The sequence below is a fragment of the Rissa tridactyla genome, chromosome 17 (assembly GCF_028500815.1).
Source record: "Rissa tridactyla isolate bRisTri1 chromosome 17, bRisTri1.patW.cur.20221130, whole genome shotgun sequence".
Lineage (NCBI taxonomy): Eukaryota > Metazoa > Chordata > Aves > Charadriiformes > Laridae > Rissa > Rissa tridactyla.
The window spans coordinates 2,183,759-2,207,814 of record NC_071482.1 but is presented as its reverse complement, the minus strand read 5'-3'; the positions used below and the strand labels follow the sequence as shown (position 1 = coordinate 2,207,814).

The 24,056-nt window shown below is 41.6% G+C and overlaps 2 protein-coding genes across 3 annotated transcripts in view; both read left to right on the top strand.

The window, feature by feature from the left end:
• LOC128918682 (succinate dehydrogenase [ubiquinone] cytochrome b small subunit, mitochondrial-like) overlaps positions 1–24,056 on the top strand; it is a 53,237-nt gene that overhangs the window by 21,149 nt on the left and 8,032 nt on the right. The window contains exons 1-4 of one of the 2 annotated variants that reach the window (XM_054223208.1): positions 9,946–10,074; positions 19,154–19,358; positions 20,444–20,655; positions 22,152–22,267. In XM_054223208.1, the coding sequence (XP_054079183.1) occupies positions 9,966–10,074; positions 19,154–19,358; positions 20,444–20,655; positions 22,152–22,267 (642 nt within the window). In that variant the 5' untranslated portion in view covers positions 9,946–9,965. Of the gene's footprint in view, positions 1–9,945; positions 10,075–19,153; positions 19,359–20,443; positions 20,656–22,151; positions 22,268–24,056 lie in introns of those variants that run through there. The other variant, XM_054223207.1, reaches the window with a different exon arrangement.
• Positions 1,515–2,787, top strand: TEX12 (testis expressed 12). Its single transcript, XM_054223219.1, has 4 exons — positions 1,515–1,574; positions 2,113–2,224; positions 2,328–2,379; positions 2,643–2,787. Exons 1-4 carry the CDS (start codon positions 1,515–1,517, stop codon positions 2,785–2,787), a joined length of 369 nt encoding a protein of 122 aa, XP_054079194.1.

The window sequence follows — 24,056 nt, the reverse complement described above, 5'->3', positions numbered from 1 at the left end:
TCAAAAACTATTAATTTTTGAGAATTTAATGAAGTGGGCCATGGCTGTATATTGGTTATTGTTTCTACTTTGGGGAAGTATTTAGTTCTTGTCCTTTCAGTGGTTTCATTTCTTCTCCTGAGTTTTGACTTTGAGAGCCTATTTGGTTAACATATGTAAGGTTAAGATCCTTTCTTCTCTTAAAAACATAAATTAAAGATGGGAAAAAAAACCCCCAGAGGAACAATTGCCTTTGCAAGGTTTGAAGTTATGTTGGAGTAATGATTTTCATCACTGTAGCTAATGAAGCCAGGATTTAGGAAAGTAGTGACTCGATACAGCGTTTATGATTTTTGGCTAACAACGTGAAGTATAATACTGAAAGAGCTCTGCTGAATCATTGTGTCTAGTTCCTTCCTGTTGTAAGCAAGCCATCTCATCACGTAACCTGACTCAGTCATTTCTTGATGAAACCAAATATAGCTTACCTACAGAAGTGAAGCACATCATCAGGAAAATGCAATCTTGTTTTCCATTGATTAGAAAAAAAGTTGGTCTTTTTAGTTGTCTAATGGCGTTATTCATTTTTAGTGGCAGTAATCTGTCAGGTTTTACTCATTCATGGCTTGTCTTTTGAAATGGATCCATCTAGCCTCGTCTGGCATTTCACTGTCATCCCAAAACGTTCCAGTGATTCAAACCGTGACTGAAACCATCACAGATGCTTAGAAGACAAAATATGACCGGAATCGTTTGAGCGGGCAGCGCAACACTTTAAGTAGCTACAGGCAGCCTCATCGCGCTTTAACTCAGACGTGTAATTGGGATGAAACGCTTCTCCCTGGGATCGCTGGACCGGGAGTCGTTTCAGCGACGAGCTTTGCGGACCTTCTCCTCAGCCATCCTTCTAGAGCTGGGCCCGGCAGCCGGCCCTCCGCCAGCCGCTTCGGGGCACGGCTCCAGGGCGGCTCCGGCCTGCCCTGGCCGCGGGCCGCGGCGGCGGTGCCGGGCCTCTGAGGAGCGGCTGTGGCGCTCTCGCGCGCCGGCCGTTAACGGCCGCCAGGACCGTTAACCGTCCGGGGCCGGCGCTGCCTGAGGAGGGAGGTCCGGGGGGCGGGGAAACCTCCAGGGCAGAGGGGTGCCCCGGTGCCCGTAAGGGTGGGAGGTCCTGTGGCAGCATAGGTAGAGCTGGGGGGGCACAGATCCCTTTTGGACGAGGCGGAATCGGCCTCAGCAGCCCGAGGCCGACCTTACACGCCTTTGGCACCTCTGAGAGCGCCTGGGCTGTGAGCCTCAGCACTGCCCAGGGTGGCCCCGGGCCACCCCAGGCCTTAGACCCTCTCTCTCCAGCCCCGATCGGTGCTCTCACCGTGCTTTGGGGCTCTGCCCCTCTCCAGTGAGGAGGGCAGCTCCTTTGCAGAGGAGCATACAGAGGTACAGGCTACAGGTTTTACACATTTTTGTATAGATATATTTTCCAGTCGCACGAGATAACCACTTACCAAATATGGCATTGTACTTTTTATCAGGCAATGATGACAAGCAACACACAAAAAGCTGATGAAAATAGAAGTAAACGTAAAAAAGAGGTGGAGGTGAGCAGTACTGTATGAGGAAGAGAGGGAGAACCCGGACCCTTCTGGACCCATGGGAGCAATGCAACTCCCCACCCCCATGTCCTTCTCTGGCATTGCTATGGGTTCCTGTCACAGAGAGAGGGCAGAGCGCTCCATGTCTGTTCATGTAGGTTAGGGGAAACACATATGACTTTCTTTTATAAGGGGACTGTAAAATTTCTGTTAGTGTTTGAAGCCCAGCAAAATTGTGTATGTGCTGCAACATGGTTATGTAGGACTTCTCGAGAGTGAGCTTCTGAAGTACACAAGCTTTTAGTGATATAAACAAAGATCTCAACTGGTACTTCCCACCCACTCCCCTAGTACTGAGATGCTGTGCGTGTTCACAATGAATGGTGATGCTGTGAAACCAACAACACTTGCACTTTTTCTGAAAATAGTCTTTCTTTTTAAAGATCTTTTTTTAAACTTTTTTTTTTCTCCAGTTAAACTGTGTCTGTGCTAAGCTTGTTTTAAGTCCTAGAACCTGTATTTATTTTATGTGCTCTGTTATTAGAATGAAGCTTCAGAAAATCCTCAGTTGTCCTCCCTTGACAAAACAGATTTGGCTTTTTCTGAGGGCTCGCAGTCCCCTTACAAACCTGAACCACTGGAAAAAGCTTTAAACGGTGATGTATTAAATATACTGAAAGTAATTATATAATTACCTAATTTGATGTTGAGATGAAAGTTCATTCAAATGTTTAAATAATTACTTTTTTCTTTTAACAGAGATGAACAAAGAAATTATGAATTTGTTATCAAAATATGCTCACATTTTAAGGCAAGTTAACTTTGTTCTATTTGTACAGCACTTTTCTAACCTCTCTAGAAAAGATGAATTACTGTGCCTGCAGTTTATAGAAATTAGTGCTGAAAACTATCGAACACAGATCTTGAAATAACTGCTGTTTTCTGTTACAGCAGAAAACTAATTAGGTCGGAAATCGAGTATTGATAGACAACACATTTTTAAGAAAAGCATTAAAGCAGTGAGAAATTTCATGGTGTCAGTATTGATTTTAACTACAGATTTTTTCAATTAAGTGAGAGAGCTGCGATGGATGCTTCTTATGTCCAAGAACTTGATGGAATCTTAAAAGAAGCGAGGACCATAGAAAACCACTTAAAACAGAAAAGGGAAAGTCTGAAACAGAGATTCACTGTGATCGCAAATACTCTGCAAAGCTAAATGGAGTTTGTTAGATGGCAGAAATGCAGAGCAAAACTTGTATATCTTATGTGTTAAAATATAAACTATGAGTTCTATGATGACTGTTTCATAAATGTCTTATGTAAATATTTCTAGCAGTTCAGGAAACTTTCAACAACTTAAGCAGCAATTTATTTTTTAAATAAATAGGGTAGTAGTAGTTAGTAAAAACAATACTAAATATCAGTTTTAAATCCTTTGACTCCAAGGGATTCTACACATTGAAACATCTTTTTTTAGTTGTTGACCCATCACTTAGGCTGTCCCTATGCTTCCATCCCTAGAAAATATTGGAAGCATTTGAAAAAGAAAGTAGGATGAATCTTGCATTGCATGGCTTTAAGGCTATGGATGTTCAGTACAACTGAATTCAGAAGCAGCCACGGTATTGCTAATGTCACTGCTCAGGATGTTTTTTTCTTTTATTGTCACAACCAATCTTTCACTCTAGAATACAGTATAGAGACATTTCTGTGAAACAGAGAATTTTGCAGTGTAAGTGGAAAAGGACATCAGATTATTTCATATTAATAATTTTCTGATTTTTTTCTTTCTACTTTAGAAAATGTTTTGGTGCTAAAATCTTAGTAGAATGTACTTGCTATCTTATTTCCATTTTGTCTCAGAATTTAAATAGACTAAAAAGATCAGTTTAGAAATAGGAGAGTTCTATTAAGATTACTACTTTGGAGAATGTATAAAGAGGTATAAAGTCTTAATTAGAAAATATATTTTAATACTTCTACAGCTTTTCAAATTAAACCAAGGCCATTTTGATATAAACTTAAAAGCACATCATCAAAACTTTGCTGGTAATGTCAATAAAAAACTAGATAATGTTAACATAATCTAGAATTACACTCCTCTCTTATTCTGTTATTTAGATACATCAATATTGTTTGCTGTTTATTTGAGGATCCTTATGGAGTTTTTGAGCACTTTTTCTTTCTTGTCATTTGACTCTGTTAAAAAAATTGAAACATAAAATGTACAAAGCATCATTTGTGCAAATTGTGAGGCTAATGTAATAAAGAAAAGTGCTAGATAGTCCTGTTGCTAGCATAAGATATATCTTTACCCCAGTACTGTATATCAATTTTCTCTTTAAATCCTTTCAGACTTAATCAATCCTCGTTTCACCCTTTTATTAGATAAAGGTCATAGCAAATGTGCTACCTGTCAAACTGGTACTAATTAAAACAAATAATGAGAGAAACTGGACATCTAGGGTGAGATTTCCCAAGGTATTTAGATACCTAAAGATGCAGATATGTACTTAGTAGGATTTTGAAAGTGCCTAAGCATGTAAGCGCCTTACATGCTTAGGAATTTTTGAAAATCCCATAAGGTGCCTATCTGCATCTTTAGCATCTAAAGACTTTAAAAAATCTTGCCACTAGTTTACATCGTATTTTAGCAGTCTGTCCCTCTTTCCTAATAATCGTATCTCGTTTGGTAATCAGTCTTGGTAATGCTGTTTAAACAGAAGAAAGTGGGAGAAAAAGAGAAGATGATTTTGGAAGTTAAATTTTCTAGAATATTGTGCTAAGTGTTTCAAAAATCTATGGTCATCTATAATGATGACAAAAATCAGTTTTAAATTATCATCTATGAAGTGTCTGAATTTAGAAATTTACCTATTTATGTAAGCCCTTAAAGAAAAATTACACAGCTTTCATTACTGTTAAATACCTGCCTGTTATTGGAGTCAGAAGCTTGCTGCATTTTATCTGTTTGTGCTTAGGAAAATTATGCATCCTTTTTAGATCATCTGGATCTAGTTTATGTGGCTAACATAGCCAAGTTGCAAACCTTTGGCTCTAGTATTAAGCATTACTAAGAAGCAGAACTTAGAAAACTATTGGATCACATAATGTAAGTTTCTTCCCTGAGGGGATCAAGAGGGCACAGACCCACAGTGTTACCATTGCAGCAGCTTGCTCCATTCAAAAACTTCATAAAATGCAATAAAAATTAGTAAAACTATACTTACAAGGCTGAAGAACTGCTTACTCTGGCTTTCAAATACAGTTAAAATCAAGACATACATACCTCTCTAAATGAATCTCTTTTTCTACAGTGATTTCTTATGCAGCTGGTTGTCATTACATGTTATAATTTAGAGTGAGATCTCTGTGGTAGTAAGGGGATTTTAGAATTTGAAAAGACATTGAAAGTAAAGTCAGTAAGTATGACCATAGTAACCTAGCTGAGATTATGAACAGTGTAGTTATGCTTATTAAAGGGAAGACATTCAAAGCTTTGTAAGATTTTGAAATAGGCATTTTAAAAATAGTTTTTAAACTACTAAGAGCAACAAAGCTTCTGTTTTTGCTGCACGAATTTGTGAGGATATATAAAAAAAACAAGCCACTGACCAAGTAAAAGGAATAAAATACGTAGTTTTATAAAGTTGCAGCTTGAAATGGTAAGTTCAGAAACTTTAAAATATTGATTGAAAATAAACTAGTCACTTCTATTTTGAAGTTAAAAAATACTTAAGCAATGGAAATACCTACTCACTGGTTGCTTTCATCCATAAATCTCTTCCTGTTTAAAAGGGAGCCTTCCATAGTTTAAAAATACTGAGCATTTTTCTGTTGGCTGCCCCTTAAGTGTTCCACTTAATATCTATATATATATGGGACTACCCATTATACACTGTTTTTCTTCTAAACCATTAGAAAATAAAATTTTACTGGTTTCCCATTTGTCTATCCTGCTAGTGTTTCTGCACTGCTTGCCTCTATCGTGTATTTCAGTATTATTGGGGAGAAACAAACCAAATCTTTTACTCTCCTCTTCTGATGTGAAACAAAAAGCTCATTCATTCAGTCTCTGAGGAATGAGCTACACATGAAAGCTAAATGGCACTTATCCCATCACTATCTGCTTGCCAGTTTTACTAAAGGAGGTTTGAACAGAAAATTAATTGGCTTTAAAGCTGACAAATCTGATCAGCAAAGCTCAGCTGGTAACTATGTTTTCTTTAAGCTTCTCCTCCTGTTGTTTAAGCTGCAGTGCCTTAGTAAATTAACAAGAACGTCTAAGGTGACAGATCAGTAACAGAATATAAATGGATTTTTTTAAAAATGTGGAAACATGTTAGACAAAGCTCCAACCCTCTTGAAGTCAAGGGGATTTTTGACAGTGAATCTTCTGCATTTCTGAGTTCACTGTGGGTAACCTCCACAGTCTGGAAAGTAAGCAGTGAAAAACCCATACTCAGTTCCTCTCATTGCTCTTCTATTATCTAAAAGCTAAAAATGGAAAATAACAGATAATGCAGAGACAGCTTAGGTATTCAGCGAAGAGACTTCTTCCCTGAGAAAAGGCTAGTTCTGACTGTTTACTTAAAATGAAACTGCCTTTTAGCATAGCTGTAGGAATGTGGCTCATAATAGAAAAAGACCAAATTGAGTAGGTAATAGATGTGTTTAAGGCTCATGACATTCTGTCTAGAAGTCATCAGAATTCAATTTTGCTAATTGTAGCGTCTTTATGTTTCATCTTTGAATTGTCTTTGAAAACCTAATGATGAAGGCAGCACGGGAAAAGAGCAGAGTGGGTGTTTTGCGTCATCAGGGTGAGTAGCCCGAAAAAAGGAGGGCAAAGAATCATAGATCAATCAGCCTATCTCCCATCCTGTAGAGAGTCTGAAGTAAATTTCTTAACAATGACTTCATAAGCATCTGGGGAACAATAAATAAAAAAAATAAAAAATCCTTTATCAAAATAAATGACTTACTGTGAAAAATGGTAGATGGGGTGTAGCCTGATGTAACATAATTGACACTGTCCTGTATGATGCTATATAAAAATAGGAGCAATCAGGAAGTAGGGGCTACATGAATGAGTTAAAAAGCCAATGAAAGGAATACTATTTTTTTCCAAAAGGTCAGCCTAGATAGCATCCTATAGCGATCTGTTTCAAGCCTCACTTATTCCATGTTATCCTGAATGATTTAGAAGGAGGACACTAGAGAATACAGTTCATTTCTCAAATGGCAGCAAGCTGGGAAGGGTCACAAATGCTATCAATAACATATGTTGAAAATTCACTATAATGTCAATAAGATGAAGGGACGATCTGACATCAAGATAAAATTCAAAAAAAGACAAGGGAAAAGTACTATGCTTAGCAAGGGTAGTCATGTATGTTACTTACAAACCAGAGCAATAGCTAGAGTTGTCATGATGTTATTGGGTGGTGAAAAAAAATACAGCTGAGATGTGTTAGTTGTAGGATAGCAGATAAGACATAAAAACATAGTTGTTCTCCTTTTCTCTGCGCTAGTTTGTTCTTAGCTGGAGGATGGGTCTGTTTATTAAAAAAAAAAAAAGTGGGCAGGGTGGGAAACAGGAATAATAAAGGGTGAAGACAACATGATCTGTGAGGAAAGGTTAAAGCAGTTGAGCTTGTTTAGAGAAAGCACAAATCAAGGGAAGGCACGATAACAGGTCAGTTAAAGAAAGGACAGTAGTTAAGTGCTCACTGTGTCTTGTAGAAAGGACAAGAAGAAATCAGCTTAATTTGCAGCAGAAGACTTAGGATGAATAATAATCTGTCTCATGTTAAGGACAGTGTAATGGGCTACCTGGAGTGCTGTGTATGCTGCCTTGCTCTCTCTCAAGGGACAGGGCAGTTTTTAAGAGCTGCTTAGTAACATGCAACAAACATAGCCATCACAGTGCATTTGCAAAGTGGTAGCAGCTTCCTCTCAGCATCCTGAAGGAAAGGGTCCACCTAAGGTCCATCTTAGTTTGAAACAGCAGAGCACAGACGGTCAGTGGCCCTTCCCTATCTGATTTGATGGTCTAATCTGCTGTGGCAACCAATATTCCTAAAGCCTTGAGATTCTTTGAGGTGCAAAAAGGTTACTCAGATTTTGAAACAAAACAAATCAAAAGTATTTTTGACAGGTGAAAAAGAAAAAAGAGCATGACAAGAATTTTTAAAAGAATTGCCTTGAAGCCTGACTACCTCAGTACATGGATACATCTCCCCTTTCTTCCATTTTCTCCAGCTCCAACTGGCGAACTGGGATAAAGCACTTTTTCCACCAGTGGTAACGTACACTTTAGCTGTCTTGGTACTCCGGCAACACACCTGGCCCAGCTGCCGAGAGGTTGTGAGGGCTGCTGAGCCGCTGGGGCTGCAGGCAGGTCCCCCCCTGCCCGGTGGGTGCCCGGCCCGGCCCCAGCAGCGGAGCGCAGGCAGGCTGGCTCGTTCCTCCTGCCCCGCGAGGGCAGACCTTCCCGGCTCTTATTCTGAAATGATGATGTCAGGCAGCCCTCTCCAGCCGATCCAGCAGTGCTGGCTGCACACCGTCATCCTGGCTCCGGTACCTTCCCTGACCATCTCTCCTACCTGATGCCTTCTTCCGAGCGGAATATGTTTTCTGAAATCCTTTTGTCTGTCATCAGCCTCCTGCTTGCTAATTTGCGGTATTTCCTCTGCTATTTGATGCCATTCATTCCAGGTAAAATGCATAAACAAACAAATCCTCCTATCCCATCATCTCGGAAAGGGGTTTTCTGTTGCTGTTAAGCGCTGCTGCTGACACAGGTCTGTAGAGCAATTTCATTTCTATTGCTTAGTTCCTGATTTCTGATCAATCTGAAGTGTTTGTTAGAAGCCAGAAATTCTGTTATTTATTCTATATTTGAAAAGATAAACAGGAGACGCAAGTGTATTGCACAGATTCCCTGGGATTACTAGCAGATACAGATGGTTTAGAGCTGGAAAAGCAGTAGGCAGCAGGTTCTCTCTGCAAGGGAGCCTGCTGTGAGACGTGGAAGCGGGCTGTGAAAGGGAGAGGATTGTTCAGAGCAGCGTCATTACTGAAGCTTTGATCTGAACGTACAAGTGGGAAACTACCCCAAGGGATTTTGTATCGGAACTGAACCTTGCAATTTGTGCCATCGTTTTTTTGTCTAAGAGAGTGAGATCTATTATCACAAAATAGGAACCAGTCAAGACTGTGATTCACTGTAATCTCTGCTTTTTGATGGTGGTGGTGTTTTCCTCCCTTCTAGAACAGAAGTATTGCTTCTGGGCTACCCAAAAATGTGAAACGTTCTCAAACCTGCCTTGTTGTGCCACCAGAACACATCCACAGAGAGAAATTTAGGAACAGTCCAAGAGGTTTCTTTTTCACTGCAGCTGTTACTAAGTTGATGTAAGGCATGTGTTATTGAGTATATCAGTGACACGAAAGACAGAAAATTCAGAGGCAGAGTAATTAATGCAAACTAAATGACCAAATATTTAAGTCTAGCATTGTGAATGTTATCTAAAACAACCTATGGTATTGGCATGTCAGGGTGTCATAAAGTACTTTCCTGCTGGGAGAAAATCCTATATGCATATGATGTGCTAGCAGATTACAACAACTGTATAATCTTGTTTAAACTGGGGCTCTCTTCTAAAATTAATTCCTCTTGCACTCTACCTATTTCATGATGCTTTGAAGCTGAATTTTATAAGAACATAAAGAGCTGTGTTTCTTGTCTTGATTACCTGAGTGACATGAAAAGCCTGCAAATTTTCTTGCCTCATTTTCTGTATCTTTTTGAAAATTCTGGATTTTCCCTGACTTTTACTAAGGTGATCTTGAGAAAAAAAACTTGCTGATATAGAATTGCCTCAATTTAGCTAAAAGATGAGAATGTTGAAACACGAAAAAGAAACCCCTCTATTATTTGCTCAAACATTTGAATGAAACAGTGATAACAAAAAGGAAAAAAAGTGTGAATAAAATTTATTCAATTTGATATGTTTCCTGTGACACAGGCAAAATTTTCCTAGCTTACTTGTTGTTCATAGTGCCTTTCTAGGATAAGTGTTCCAAGGACTCAATTGTGTAAATCAATATTTAACAAAGAAATTACACTTTGTTCATGTCAGAAAAAAACCAACCCACCCCTGAAGTATAGAATCTATTTCTAAAGGTGTCTTTGGGAAATCAACAGATATTTCATATGCAAGAGTATGCACAGTTCACAGTTGCTTTTCTCCCTTACCTCCCTTTTGTCAAGCCTTTCTCCACTCCTTTTCTCCTTTTCTTTTTCCCCTGAGTTTTCTGTCACTTCTTTTCTGTTGTTCTTTGCTTCTCTGCCTGTTAGCAAGGAAGTGGGTGTCTGAGCCCCTCACAATGGGAAATCAACAAGCTAGATGGAACAAGGAGACAAGTACGGGGACTTCCCAGCAGACCCAAGGCAAGCGCAACTACCTCAGTTCAGATGTCAGTGGGGGACACCCAGGTGAGCTGAGGGGTTCAACCGTGGTGAAGGCGGAGGGTGACGGATAGAGTCTGGATGGCAGAAATCAATAGCTACAGCAACTTCAGTTCGCAGTGGGGGAGTGGGGGAAGCTGGTTTGCTTGCCCTGTTGTTCCAATCTGTGACTTACAGGGACTGTAATGTGGCCCATATCTTGTAGCAGAGGATTTCCAAATCGGCTGTATGGTTATTCTGAATTTGCAAGGATCCTTAGGGAAAAAAGAATTCTTGCTTCAGTCTTCCTGCTTGAAGAATACCAACTGTGAGCCTTCTGTTTACTAAAGTCTGCCCTTAAGTCTGGTCCTGGATGTCCTTCTGAGTTAAGCAATTAGTCTGTGCAGTTGCATATGGAGACAAATATTGGTGGTCCCTCTGCCTTGGATTTGAATATGTAGGTTAAAATCAGAGTGGATTTGCTATATCCAATGTGATTTCAATTTCATGGCTAGTAAATGTCTTCCATTTCCTCTGTCTACTGTTAAGATTTTCTGTCCCACCCATTGCTGTTTAAGTACAATTTAATGTCTGATTTATTGCTATCCTACCCAAAGCAGATAGGGTAGCTTCTTCTGTACAGAAACTTTTTTAAGATCCTTGTTCTTGGTTCCACTGCTTCTGGGTATAAACAATCAATGCTAGGATGTCAGTTTGTGACAGGCAGAGAAATCACGGCACACTGCTCTTTGAATGGAAACAGTACATGAACAAACAATGCTAGACTATGATAATTCTGTAGTAGTTGATTACAATTTTAGAAAAGATTAGGGGAAAAATTACAATGCTGTATTTGGCACAGCCTCTGCTCTGATGTGACAAAGAAGTTTAGCTCTTAAGCCTGTTCTTGAAGGTTTGAGGTAAAATGGAAATTATAGCCCAGAAATGAGATTTTTGAGATGGCAGGTTGTAATCTTGTGCTGATTTTCGGTATTATATTCAAGCAAATACAGTAAGCCCCATTGGGACTGTAGTGCCTTTGATTTATTGCTTACTCAAGTTTTTCTGTCTTGGAGCGTAGCAGGACAGGTAGAGCAGAGTCGGTATTTATTTACATGTTGCTTAACATTAAAAACCAGTCTGTCTTCTGTCTTTTGCGGAGATTGGTATCTTTTTGGGTAGCTAGATGTTGCAATAAGTAAACTTTATGACTGATCTCTTATCTGAAGGTGATACACCTTTATTACAGTTGCTCATGAACAGTGCATTCAAGTAGGAAGTGTTTGTGTTCCATTTACTCAGTGCATTTCAGAGTAGGTGCAGATAAATGTAATGGTTTTTAGTGTGAAACTGTGATTACGTTTGGAGGGTAGACTTTATTCACATTTATTATTAATTTTTTAATAGAGAAGTGTAGGATGTGCAGCTATGGTGGTTTTTTATTATTTTATTTTAAACACAGCTACAGTCACTCACAGAATAGCAACAAAACTATTTCCTTTGATGTGTTTATTCTGTATTGTACTGTCCTGCGTATGTATTGCAGCAGCTTGATTTTTTTGGAACGAATGAAAGCCTATCCTACACTGACAGGGGTGGGGGGATGAGTTGCACTAGAGTTGCACTTCCGGTCTTAGATCCATGTGCAGCTGCTGCTGCTACTGATGAAATCTCAGTACCTTGCAGAGATACTGATTCCTTAAAAAAAAAAAAAAAAAAAAAAAAAAAAAAAAAAAAAATCAGGTTGCATAAAGAACCTGTCTGACACACCCATCCACCCTTGCATTTCTCAAATGCTGCATTGCTTTGTAGATGATGGTCCCTAAGGGAACTCCTGACCACATCCAGGTCAGACCAGTGATCTGCAGTGCTGAGGCAGTTTACATGATGCAAGTATAAGACACGTTTTTTTGTGTTGTGCTGAATTTAGAGGAGGTCATTGCTTATTTTTGTCTTCTGTTTATTGTCCTGAATCTCTTCAAAACAAACTAATCAGAGCAATCTTTACTTTATCTTGCTATGCTCGTTTCTTTCTCTCTGGTCTGATAGGACAGGGTATTAATTTACACATTCTTGACTATCTCTTGAAATGAATTCTAACTAGATCAGATTTCAGGTTAGTAAGATGATCATGTGAACGGCAGAGGAGAAGGAAAATGAAAAGAACGAGGCTTGCTTAGCTCAGGAAGTGATGTGATTGCTCTAAATACAATGTGTGGTAAACACAAGAGAGTGAGAACTACCAAAGCCACATAACAGTGCTGACAGAAGAACAAAGGGGACAAGCTGTCCTATGAATGAAGTCCTTCTGTAAATTCTAAGGATTTTTCTAAGCATCTGGGCAATGAGCAGTCTTCCAAAGAGGGGATAATTGCCAGGAAACATAGTAACTTTTAAGATAGAGGTCACATATATGACTTTCTGGGACAGCAATTGGAAGGAGATGACCCACAAGGTCTCTTCCAGTCCTGTTCAGTCTCTTTTGTGAATTTTATCTTTCTAAATACCTGGATGTAATTACGCTGCTTTCCAGGAAGTTTCTGTGTAGTGCCATCCTTGGTTGTGCCATCTTTGTTTCTGCTTGGATGCAAAAATGTCTCCCTAGGGACACATTGCTCTCATTTTTTCTGCGTATTTTACATCTTTACAAACTTTAGCTTGGCCTACTAAAGCTGCATTTCTGCAAATACTGATGGCAGTCACTAAATCTGCCAGGTATTGGTTGATATGAAAAGCTTCTACTTCCTTATGTCTAAGGAAATACTCTGAAGCACTAGTGTTGGGATCAGATTGAGTGCTTCATATAGGATTTAATCAGAACTTAATTGAATTTTAACAGGGAGAGGATGTTGGTGGTTTGAGGTTAATTGCTTTAGCCCTGCAGTCCGAATTCTTTATCTAGCTGACTTACGATATTAGAGATCTAAAGAAGGATTTGAGGATTGGCAAGCCAGAGAACTACATAGAAAGGATCTTGCAATTTACCTTCCTGCATGCCTAACACCAATACTTTCTGTAGCTGTTCTACAGAAACAAGCTTAGAAAAATGCTGCCTGCCACCTCAATTCTTTTGCAGATATTCTCCTGCCTAAAATAGGAAATTTTCTTTGTAGGTGTCAACACACGGTTTCAGAGCCTCACAGGTAAATTGTGCAGCAGTTTCACTTAATCACTTGGATTAAAAAACTGAGGCTAGTGGTGAAAGTGACTAGTATAATCAGAATAAATTGCTACCTCAAAAAATCAGAATGAAGTTCAGTATCAGTCTGGACTGTGTTTATTGTGTAGTCTTGTCCGTACTAGATCTAGTTCAGGAATAGATTTCTGTATGCCACGATGTCCTTTTATATCAGTGTTCCACTTGCACCTAAATCTTCATCAGTTCTGGTTTATTCAGGGCTCAATGGTCTTATGGTGAGGATGGAGCAGTGTAGCAAAGCAACTCCACTGACCTGTGGATGTGAAGCCTGTGTTAGATGAGGAGGTGATAGCACTGGCAAGGAGGGCAACAGCCTGTGTACTGTCTAGGTAAATCCACCTCTGCAGCTAAATGGATTGCTAAAACAATCCTTGTGTTGAAGAGACTTTGCAAGCCAGGCTACCAGAGCCAATAACTGTGTGCTGGTAGCACACAGCATTCCAATCAATTCACGCTTTCTTGATGCTTTTGTTCTATAACTATGCTTAATAAGGGGGGTATCGCATTCAAACAAGAGTCTCCATCAGAAATGATCCTTTTCTGCTATTGTGTATTTACTTACCAGGTAAATCTGTTCAATCTGTTTTATGCTGTCCTGTAAATGTATTTTAGCTCAGTTTCATTGGTGTTCTTCCTGACTTCCATTTTTTTTGGGGGTGTGCCAGCAATGGCCTTTTTGAGCTTCTGAAATCAGATAGTACTGGTGAGTTTGAGAACTGAGCTGTACACCTTTCAACAGCCTATGAGCTTCTGGTCTACTGCATTTCACATAATGCCAACTTAGCAGAGTCCTTTGTGTGCAGGGGAAAGAAATCATGACAACCTATGTCTTGGTATATGAGGCACCAGAGCTGCGAGCAGCTAATGGGATACACTTATCCTAGAGGGGGAAAAAGATTCTGGGGCAGGAGTTGGCAGAGCTTGTTGATAGGGCTTTAAACTAGATTTGAAGGGGGAAGGGGTCAATAATTTCATGCTTGCCTGTGACAAACAGTGGGGCAGCACATCAGGGGCAGAGGGATGGAGTCCTAGCAAGGGCTCTCAAATTGTTGCCCCGAGGCAAGCCAGAGATGATGCACCGGGACACCCCAAGGGAATCCCCCCCCAAGGGGGATTCGCACAAGAGGGTGACACAGCCAGCCCAGCTGAAGTGCCTCTACGCGAATGCATGCAGCTTGGGCAATAAACAGGATGAGTTAAGGGCCACCATGCTGCTGGAAAGCCATGACATAGTGGCTATTACTGAAACTTGGTGGGATGATTCCCATGACTGGAATGTAGGGATAGACGGATACAAGCTCTTTAAGAAGGACAGGCAGGCTAGGAGGGAAGGAGGTGTTGCCCTCTACATCAGTGACCAGCTAGAGTCAATGGAGCTCCATATGGGGAAGGATGAAGAGCTGGTTGAGAGTGTATGGGTTAAGATTAAAGGGAAGATAAGGGAAGGCGATGTTACAGTAGGGGTCTGCTACAGGCCACCTGACCAGCAGAGCCAAGCAGATGAGGCCCTCCATAGAAGTGGCTTCACGTTCACAGGCGCTGGTCCTCGTGGGCGATTTCAACCACCCTGACATCTGCTGGAGGGACAACACAGTAAGGCACCAGCAATCCAGGATGTTCCTGGAATGCATTGATGACAACTTCCTCCTCCAAATGGTAGAGGAAACAACAAGAAAAGGTGCTATGCTGGACCTCATTCTCACCAACAGGGAAAGGCTGGTGACCAACATGAGGCTCAGGGATAACCTTGGCTGCAGTGACCACGAAGTGATAGAATTTAAGATCCTCAGGGCAACTAGGAGGATGTATTCTAAGCTTACGACCCTGGACTTTAGGCATGCAGACTTTGATCGCTTCAGGGATCTCTGGCCAAAGTGCCGTGGGACAAAGCTCTAGAGGGAAGGGGAGCCCAGGACAGCTGGTCAGTATTCAAGGATCACCTTCTCCGTGTCCAGGAGCAAACTATACTGACAAAGAGGAAGGCAGGAAAGAATGCTAGGAGACCTGCCTGGATGAACAGGTAGCTCCTGGACACACTGTCACACAAAAAGAAACTTTATAAGGAGTGGAAGAAAGAACAGCTGGAATGAGTGGCATATAAGGAAGCTGTCTGAGCAGCAAGAGACCTGGTGAGAAAAGCTAAAGCTCAGTTAGAATTAAATCTAGCCAAGGAGATCAAGGGGAACAGCAAAAATTTCTACAGGTATATTAATGGTAAGAAGACGACTAGGGAGGGTGTGGGCCCCTGCAGAAAGGAAACAGGAGAACTGGTGACAAGTGATATGGAGAAGGCTGAGGTTCTCAGCGACTTCTTTTCCTCAGTCTTCACTGGCAAGGGCTCCAGCCACACTCCCGGACTCACAGAAGACAATGGCAGGGGTTGGACAGAACTGCCCATTGTAAGTGAAGATCAGGTTCGTTACCATCTGATGAACCTGAAAGTGAACAAGTTCATGGGACCCGATGGGATTACTGAAGGAACTGGCAGATGAGGTTGCTAAACCGCTCTCTATTACATTCCAAAAGTCATGGCAGTCTGGTGAGGTCCCCACTGACTGGAAAAGGGGAAACATAATCCCCATTTTCAAAAAGGGAAAGAAGGATGAACCAGGGAACTATAGGCCCGTCAGTCTCACCTCTGTGCCTGGTAAGATTATGGAGCAGATCCTCCTGGAGGCACTGCTGAGGCAGAAGAATAACGAAGAGGTGATTGGGTACAATCAATACGGCTTCACCAAGGGCAAATCATGCCTGACAAACCTGGTGGCCTCCTATGACAAGGTCAGAACATCAATAGACAAGGGGAGAGCAACTGACGTCATTTACCTGGACCTGAGCAAAGCCTTTGACACTGTCCCGCGTAACATCCTGGTCTCCAAGCTGATAAAATATGGGTTTGATGGACTGACAACTCAGTGGATAAAGAACTGGCTTGATGGCCGCACCCAAAGAGTGTCTGTCAATGGGTCCACGTCCAAGTGGAGGCCAGTGACAAGTGGAGTCCCTCAAGGATCAGTACCGGGACCAGTCTTGTTTAACACCTTCATCAGCGACATGGACAGTGGCATAGAGTGCACCCTCAGCAAGCTTACCGACAACACCAAGCTGTGTGGGGCGGCTGACAAGCTGGAGGGAAGGGATGCCATCCAGAGGGACCGTGACAGGCTGGAGAGGTGGGCCCATGCCAACATCATGAAGTTCAACAAGACCAAGTGCAAGGTCCTCCATCTGGGTCGGAGCAATCCCAAGCACCGATATGGGCTGGGCAGTGACTGGCTTGAAAGCAGCCCTGAAGAAAAGGATTTGGGGGTGCTGGTGGACGAGAGGCTCAACATGAGCCATCAGTGTGCACTGGCAGCCCGGAAAGCCAATCGTATCCTGGACTGCATCAGGAGAAGCGTGGCCAGCAGGTCGAGGGAGGTGATTCTCCCCTTCTACTCCACTCTCGTGAGACCCCACCTGGAGTACTGCGTCCAATTCTGGAGCCCCTACTACAAGAGAGATATGGATGTGCTGGAACGTGTCCAGAGAAGGGCCACGAGGATGATCAGAGGGCTGGAGCACCTCTCCTATGAGGACAGACTGAGAGAGTTGGGGTTGCTCGCTCTGGAGAAAAGAAGGCTCCGAGGAGACCTTATAGTGGCCTACCAGTATCTTAAGGGGGCCTACAAGAAAGCTGGGGAGGGACTTTTTAGGATGTCGGGCAATGGTAGGACTAGAGGGAATGGATTAAAACTAGAGATGGATTGATTCAGACTGGGCGTTAGGAAGAAGTTCTTCACCACGAGGGTGGTGAGACACTGGAACGGGTTGCCCAGAGAGATGGTGGATGCCCCGTCCCTGGAATTTTTTAAGGCCAGGCTGGACGGGGCTCTGAGCAACCTGATCTAGTGAGAGGTGTCCCTGCCCATGGCAGGGGGGTTGGAACTAGATGATCTTTAAGGTTCCTTCCAACTCTAACAATTCTATGATTCTATATCCAACAACCTATATTCCAAGAGTTTGCATTCTTTAATATCATGTTTGTAACATTTGTTGTGTAACAAGCTATGGCTTGCCTGGATTTAGGGTGGTCCCCTGGAACTGCTCTGGGTTGTTCTGTGGGATGTTCTTCTTAGTGAGTTGCTTTTTTTTTTTACCTTTTTCTTGGAGAGCCTTTGTACCATGGGCAGAAAAACTGGGTTGGTGGAGTTTTTTGGTGTTTTGTTGTTGGTTGGTTTTGGTGGTGTTTTTTGTTTTGGTGTTGTTTTTTTTTTTTTTTTTTTTCAGTAGAGGATGCTGTACAGTTTTGTTAAAAATAGCACATTGCTTTGAAGGAACCTAATGCCACAATACATCCCCTTCCTTAAACTCCCAAGGTGGGAGATCCTGAATTTTCGCTGACTATTCAAATTAGAAGGACTACTGGTAGCATAACATTTCTTCACTGTGAAACGGTCAGCATTAGGAAAACCATGCATTAACTTTAGCTGCAAAAAACAGTGCTTCTTACTGTGAGCAACACTATAGCACAATTTTTCAACACCGTTTCAGAAACCCTTGGCTAAAACCAGCTCAGATTAAGTCCTAGCCAGAGGTGTCTGAGGCAGCATTGACCATGATTTAATCTGGATACTGCTTGTTAAATTGTATGTTGCTGCATTAGCGACTTCATCCATAAGCAGCAGTGAGCATAAGCACAGTAAGGGTTGTGACGGCATAGTGCGGGCTGGAGGCCATACACAGCAATCCTTTCATCCAATCTGATAGCACAGAGTTTAAATGAACCATACCTCTAATTGCAATGCTCCACACAATGGATAGTGCTTGTCCCTGTCTTCTGTGTTGAGCTTGCTCTATGCTGTATTGATTTTTCTTTCCTGTGTGTGCTTGAACTGCAAAAGCTTTTGCAGCCAAGGACTTCACAAAAAAATTTTTCTTGCTTTGCAAACAAACAGGGAGAAAATCTGTGTCTACAGAAGAATCAATAATGAATATGACTATGCAGATTAAAGGCGAAACACTAGTGATGGAACAGTAGAAAGACCTTAGCAAGATTTCAAATGCAGCAAAAGTAAAAAAGTCAACAGCATATCCTGCTTAAGTATTATGATCTTTCTGATGTGTTCTGTGTTATTTTTCTGCACTCTGCTTTGTATTTGGAAACTCCTTGGGTGGTGGCTGATTAGATTACAAGTCCTGGGAAAATCTCCCAGTACGTACAGTCTCCTCTGTCTCTCTAACTCACCCATGGTTGTGATACCAAGGTGGAGTTAGAAAAACTGCATTCTAAACCACCCTCTATCTGAGCTGTGTACAGCTCTGCCTGGCTTTTGGCAACATTGTTGTATATAGGCAACATGCAGTGCTTTACAGGATGCCTGATGACATGTTTCTGTTTGTGGCTTCCTTCTGCAACAGTCAGATTAGCTTCTTTCTGTCACTTTCATCAGCAGACTGCTTGTCAGAAATCACTGGGAGATCATTTTTAGGGCTCCGCCTCAACATTACTCTGTGCATCATCCCACCTTGGAACAGAAGTTTTTTGGGGTTTTTTGCAACCTCATCAGTTCTTATAATAAATATCCATAAGTTACTTGCTCTCAGTTACTTATTGAAATAAATTCCAGCTATAAGCTTCTTTAATTAAAAGAAAAATTCTCTTCTTTCCTATCATCGTATATTTTACTACCTCCTTTGGACTGCAGAACAGGTGACTTTAACAGATTAGCTACACTAGAGTTAAATCCACTGGATTTTCTGCTCCCTGTGGATGTGTGTGGTATTATGGGAACACAGCTTTAGTTTCAATATCCACTACAGTTTGGCTGTTTGCAGAATGCTGAATGCTATTCTCCTAGACATCCAAACTCAAGCTCTAGCAATTGTCTGTTTATTCAAGTGAAAGTCTCAGTTACCTGCTTTTTGTTCTCACTGCTTTCTTTGCAGGTTTAAAGAACTTCCTGCCCACCCCACCAAAAGAGCAAATCACCTTCCACAGCCCCAAGGGTTTGCAATGCATTTCGCCCTTAATCCAGACCGTAGAGGAGACGCCTCAGCCCATCCCAGCAAAGATCAAAGGACATATTCCCAAATGGCTTAATGGCAATCTTCTGAGGAATGGTCCTGGGAAGTTTGAGTTTGGCGAGGAGAAGTAAGTCCAGGTTTGGTGAGTTTGTCAAATGATTCTGGCCTGACCTCTGCCTAAACCTAAAGGGGGATGCCCCCAAAAGTCTCACAGTTTGGAGCACTTTGTAGTTTCTTTTTAAGTAAGACAAGGAAGAAATGCTTATGTTACCATTCTTTTAAGAACAGTTGCTCTCTCATCTGGAAACTCCCAGTGGGCTCTGAAAATAGGAGCATGGCTAACTTATTAAGGTTGGAGAAGCTGTGTCACAGAGAGGCTGTGACCTACTCAGAATGATATAATGAGGGAACAGAGCCAGGGATTAAAACATCCACACTCCTAGTACTTTGTCAGTCCATCCCACGACGCTCTGAGATCTCGGGCAGGATTTATAAAGTTGATTGCACTAAATTGTGTGAGTTGCTTTAGAAGCAAATACATTTCACTTTAAAAATAATACATTAAAATATTTCAAGAAGGCAACTACTGCCTTTGGCTTAGAATCTGCCATTCTAGCTAATTGACAAACATAGCTCTTCCTCCAACAAAGCTGATGGCAGCAACTGGCCAAAGGTGATCATCTTATGGTCTTTTCAGAGACAGACCATAATGTTTTCTCAAAGTCTCAGAGATTTCTCATTTCATAAAGAATAGCATCCTGCAAACAGCTGAGAGCTAAAGGCTCCTTCTTGTGTGGTTGGGCTTTCAGTATTAATTTCTATTCTTGTTGTACAGTAAGGCACAATTTCTTTTCCCTATGCAGAAGTCTGAAGAGTAATTGGTTTACCAGCATAGATAACTTCCCCTAAAAGCTTATACACAGCATTTTCAGAAGTACTTTAGGCCCACTTTCAAAAGTGAAATAGGGGGCCTAAGTCTCACTGAAAGTCAGCCTCTAACTTCAGGTCCCACAGTTAGAAATACACTCAATTTGTTTCACTTAATTCAAATGTTTTCCTAGACTTATCACAAGGCTACGCATATTTCAGCGTTCATGCGGTCTGGGAATTAGCTTTTTACAAACAATAATAAACCTAAAGGCAAGAGGGAACAGTACAGGAGAATGTGATATAGTGCCCAACTTTTGTTCTCTTATTTATGTCTTCTTGAAGATATAACCATTGGTTTGATGGCATGGCCCTGTTGCATCAATTCCAGTTGGAGAATGGCACAGTGACATATCGGAGCAAGTTTCTGCAGAGCAGTTCCTACCTGACCAACAGCCAGCACAACCGCATTGTGGTCTCAGAATTTGGGACGCTGGCAATGCCAGACCCATGCAAGAGTGTCTTTGGGCGCTTCATGTCACGCTTTGAGATGCCACGTAAGAGGGTTTCTAAGAAATAAGAAGTGTTCTGACGTTTTCTTGGGGAACTTGTGGTTGGGTTTAAAGGGAGATGTGAGGAAGCCTGGTAGGCCTATTCTGAGCCCATGTTTTCTTTAGAAGATGGCACCTTAGAAGATGAACAGCAACAACAAAATAATGCAAGTTGGTGTCAGACTTAGCTGGGAGAGGCACATTCAGTTTAATGTTTTAGTACCACTTCAGCTCACTCAATTTCAGAGTTGCAAATTTCCAACAGAAGTCTTTCCCCAAAGAACATCCTGTGCCATCCTGATAATGAGTATTACAATCTGCCATTCTACCTGAGACACAGCTTTGCCCTTAAAACACCTTGCCTTGCTAAGCTTGTAGGGTAAGTGGGCTAATCCTTCCCTTCCTGTACTAAGATGCAGGAGATGATATGAGTAGGGTGAGAGACGGTATTGCACAGGAATGGAAGTACCATTACCTATAGTGTTCTGTGTATGTCAGGAAAGAAGTAAGCTTAAATGTAAGCAAAGTACTTTCCACTAAAACCAGAACAGCCATAAAGTTTGCAACTTGTTACTCAAGTGTGTGACCATCTTCTGCTTGTCTTCCCTGAGGAGATAGATCCTGCCCTGTTGTGTCATCTGTTCTCTTCAAAGGTGCTCATACCTTCCCTTGTTGTTCTGCCTAGCTCCCCAACTCCCCGCCTCACCCCAGTGCTCTCAATAAATTTCAGAACTGTCAACATCCCTCATCATCTTTTCCAAGCTCCAGCAGGTTGTTCCTGCGTGCCTTTGCCTATCTGCTTCTTTACACACATGTAGACTATTCCTCACTACAAGAAGGTCTGTTCTCTGGACTTTTCCTGTACCAACCTCAGGCTCTGTGTCCACCACACACAAAATGTTCAGTTTGGGAAATCTGTTTTTCCTCAGCTCTTCTCAGCCACCTGGCTAGTGAGCCTCAGCTCCCCTAGGAGTAGTAAGAACAGGTCTGGCTGTTGTGCAAGTAGCTCTCGAAAGGCATCTGCCTGATTAATTTTTAAAGAGAAAGAGAATAAGGGAAGAAGCAGCATTCCGTGTCTTGAGACCTGTCACACAAATAGCGTCCCTGCCCTCCCCCCAGCCCAAGTCCTACCTCTCTTGTTTCCAATGCTGTAAATCAAACGTGGCACTCTTCATATGGCTGTCAGAGGAGAGGACTTTGGCTAGGGAGGAAAGGGAGAAGGGTATCAAGAAATAAGAGGTCAGAAACAAAGGGCATATGGAAGTATGAAGGTTATTTTGGCTTTGCTGCCATGATTTCCACAAAAGCCAGTCCTTGTCCTTTTATCCTGACCTGTGCAGACAGTTTCCTGAGTGCCTTTGTAGATTAGCGAGATATTTCTAATCAATCGCAGAGGGATTAGTGTCATTGCAAATGGGTTTATTTGTTTAAACATGTCTAACTTGCTATAACATGACGTGAGCTTAAACAGAGCTGTGTACAACTCCGGGATTTCGTTTCAGAACCAAGTGACAATGCCAGTGTGAACTACGTTGTGTATAAAGGAGACTATTATGTCAGTAATGAGAACATCTTCATGTACAAAGTGGACCCAGAAACGCTTGAAACGAAGGAAAAGGTATGGGCAGATGGGGCAAGGGAGCTAGCTTATGGTACAGGAGAGTCACTCCTCGCTGTTTCTAAGAGCAGCAAGGGGAAACCCAGAGTCCAAAAGAAATGATCAGTGCAGCTCTGGCCCGCAGCCATAAGCATCTCTTCATGGTGCACTTGAGTCCCTGAAAAATCTACTTAGCAATAAGGCAGCTCTTGTGAGTGAAGATTCAGTCACTGCCCACTCTAGCAAGCAAGGGGAGAGACACATATAGACTCATTTCCGTTTGGGTACAGCTGGCGTTCTTCCAGTCCACTCGCTACTTGTCTGGGCTTGTCTCTACCTACCAGTGTGTGAAGAATAAAAGTGCATTAATAACAGGAAGAAGTTAACATCACTGATCTCAGATCTGTATTATTGCCTGTTTCTTTGTTCTTGCTATCTGTTCCCTTTATCTCTTTCTTACAGCCCCAGCTTGAAATAATCCAAAATGGCCCTTCAAAGTCTTGACTAAAGCCTCTATTGCAAATGGATGGTGAAGTCAATGTAAAGTCACATCAAAATTCAGCTGCAGCTTTATTTTCTCCCATGCTAGCAAATGAATAAAAAAAGTCAGAGTAGAACTCTTCCTGTTCACAGGAGTGTGCCTATATTCAAGGGAAGAATATGACTTGTGAAATGACAGCATAAGCTATATGTCCCCCTGCCTGCACCCTTAGAGGGGATTTGGATATTTTCTGGGCTGGACAACTGTGAGAAGGACTGAGGAAGGATTCTGCTATTCCTGAGTCAGTATTAAGTACTGTGCCTGTATGTTACCATGAATTATTTAATACCACAAAATACCAGGCTCAGCATAACCTCAGATCTTGACGGATGTATTCCAGGAGTCCCTCCCTCCCTACAGGATCAGTTGTGAGTCATGAAGAAACTCTGTTTATGAAGTATAGGATGCTACTTGCATATTGAAATGGAGAGTTTGACGATTTGCAATTTTATCTGTTTTTTAAACCATAATGCAGTGATGAAAAGATGCATGGGTATTTTTAGCTTGAATGTTCACCTCTGCTGACCCATCTTGTCATTAAAAAAAATAATTCCCCTTAAGCTGCTTTTTAGATGTAGACAGTTATTTTTTTTGCTAAGTGAGGAAACTTTCCAATTTGAGATGCCTTAAAAGGACATGGTTTTCTAAGCTTCCAGTGGTGTGGCACTCTTTTCTAGTGGGGTTTTCCAAAGGTTGTATCAGGTTGGATATGTGAAAGCCATTTTTTTAAACTTTTGGAAAACAAGCATGTCTTCCGTGCTTTAATGTTTCAATGCATGGATTGATCTTCCTCCAACTTTTTCCTTCAGACTTTCTTCCCAACACATCCCCTCCATTGTCTGAGCACAAACCACATCCTAACCCAGGAACTACGAATACATGTTAATAGTACTCACAATTGTAACTTTGCCCTAGCTATTCCTTCTAGCTGTAGACAGTGGATCTAAGCTGTTTTCTCTGTGAGGAGAGTGAACGCTGACTGTCAACTAGCTATGGGTGCTTTCAAAAAACTTGGTGACTTTTTTGAGCAGTGACTGCGTCTTCATGCACATCTGTCTGTGGTTATTACACAAGGTCCTAGCTAAAATGTTCATATGGGCAACATTCCTCTGTGTCAGCACTTCCTGCTATTAGTAATGTTCATGTCTCACAGAGAAATGATTACTGTTATTAGTCCCATTTTACTAGTAGGACTAACACAGAGAGAAACATTAATTTTCAAGGATTTCAGGAAGATTGCTGAAAATGAAGGCTTAAGTCCAGATCCCA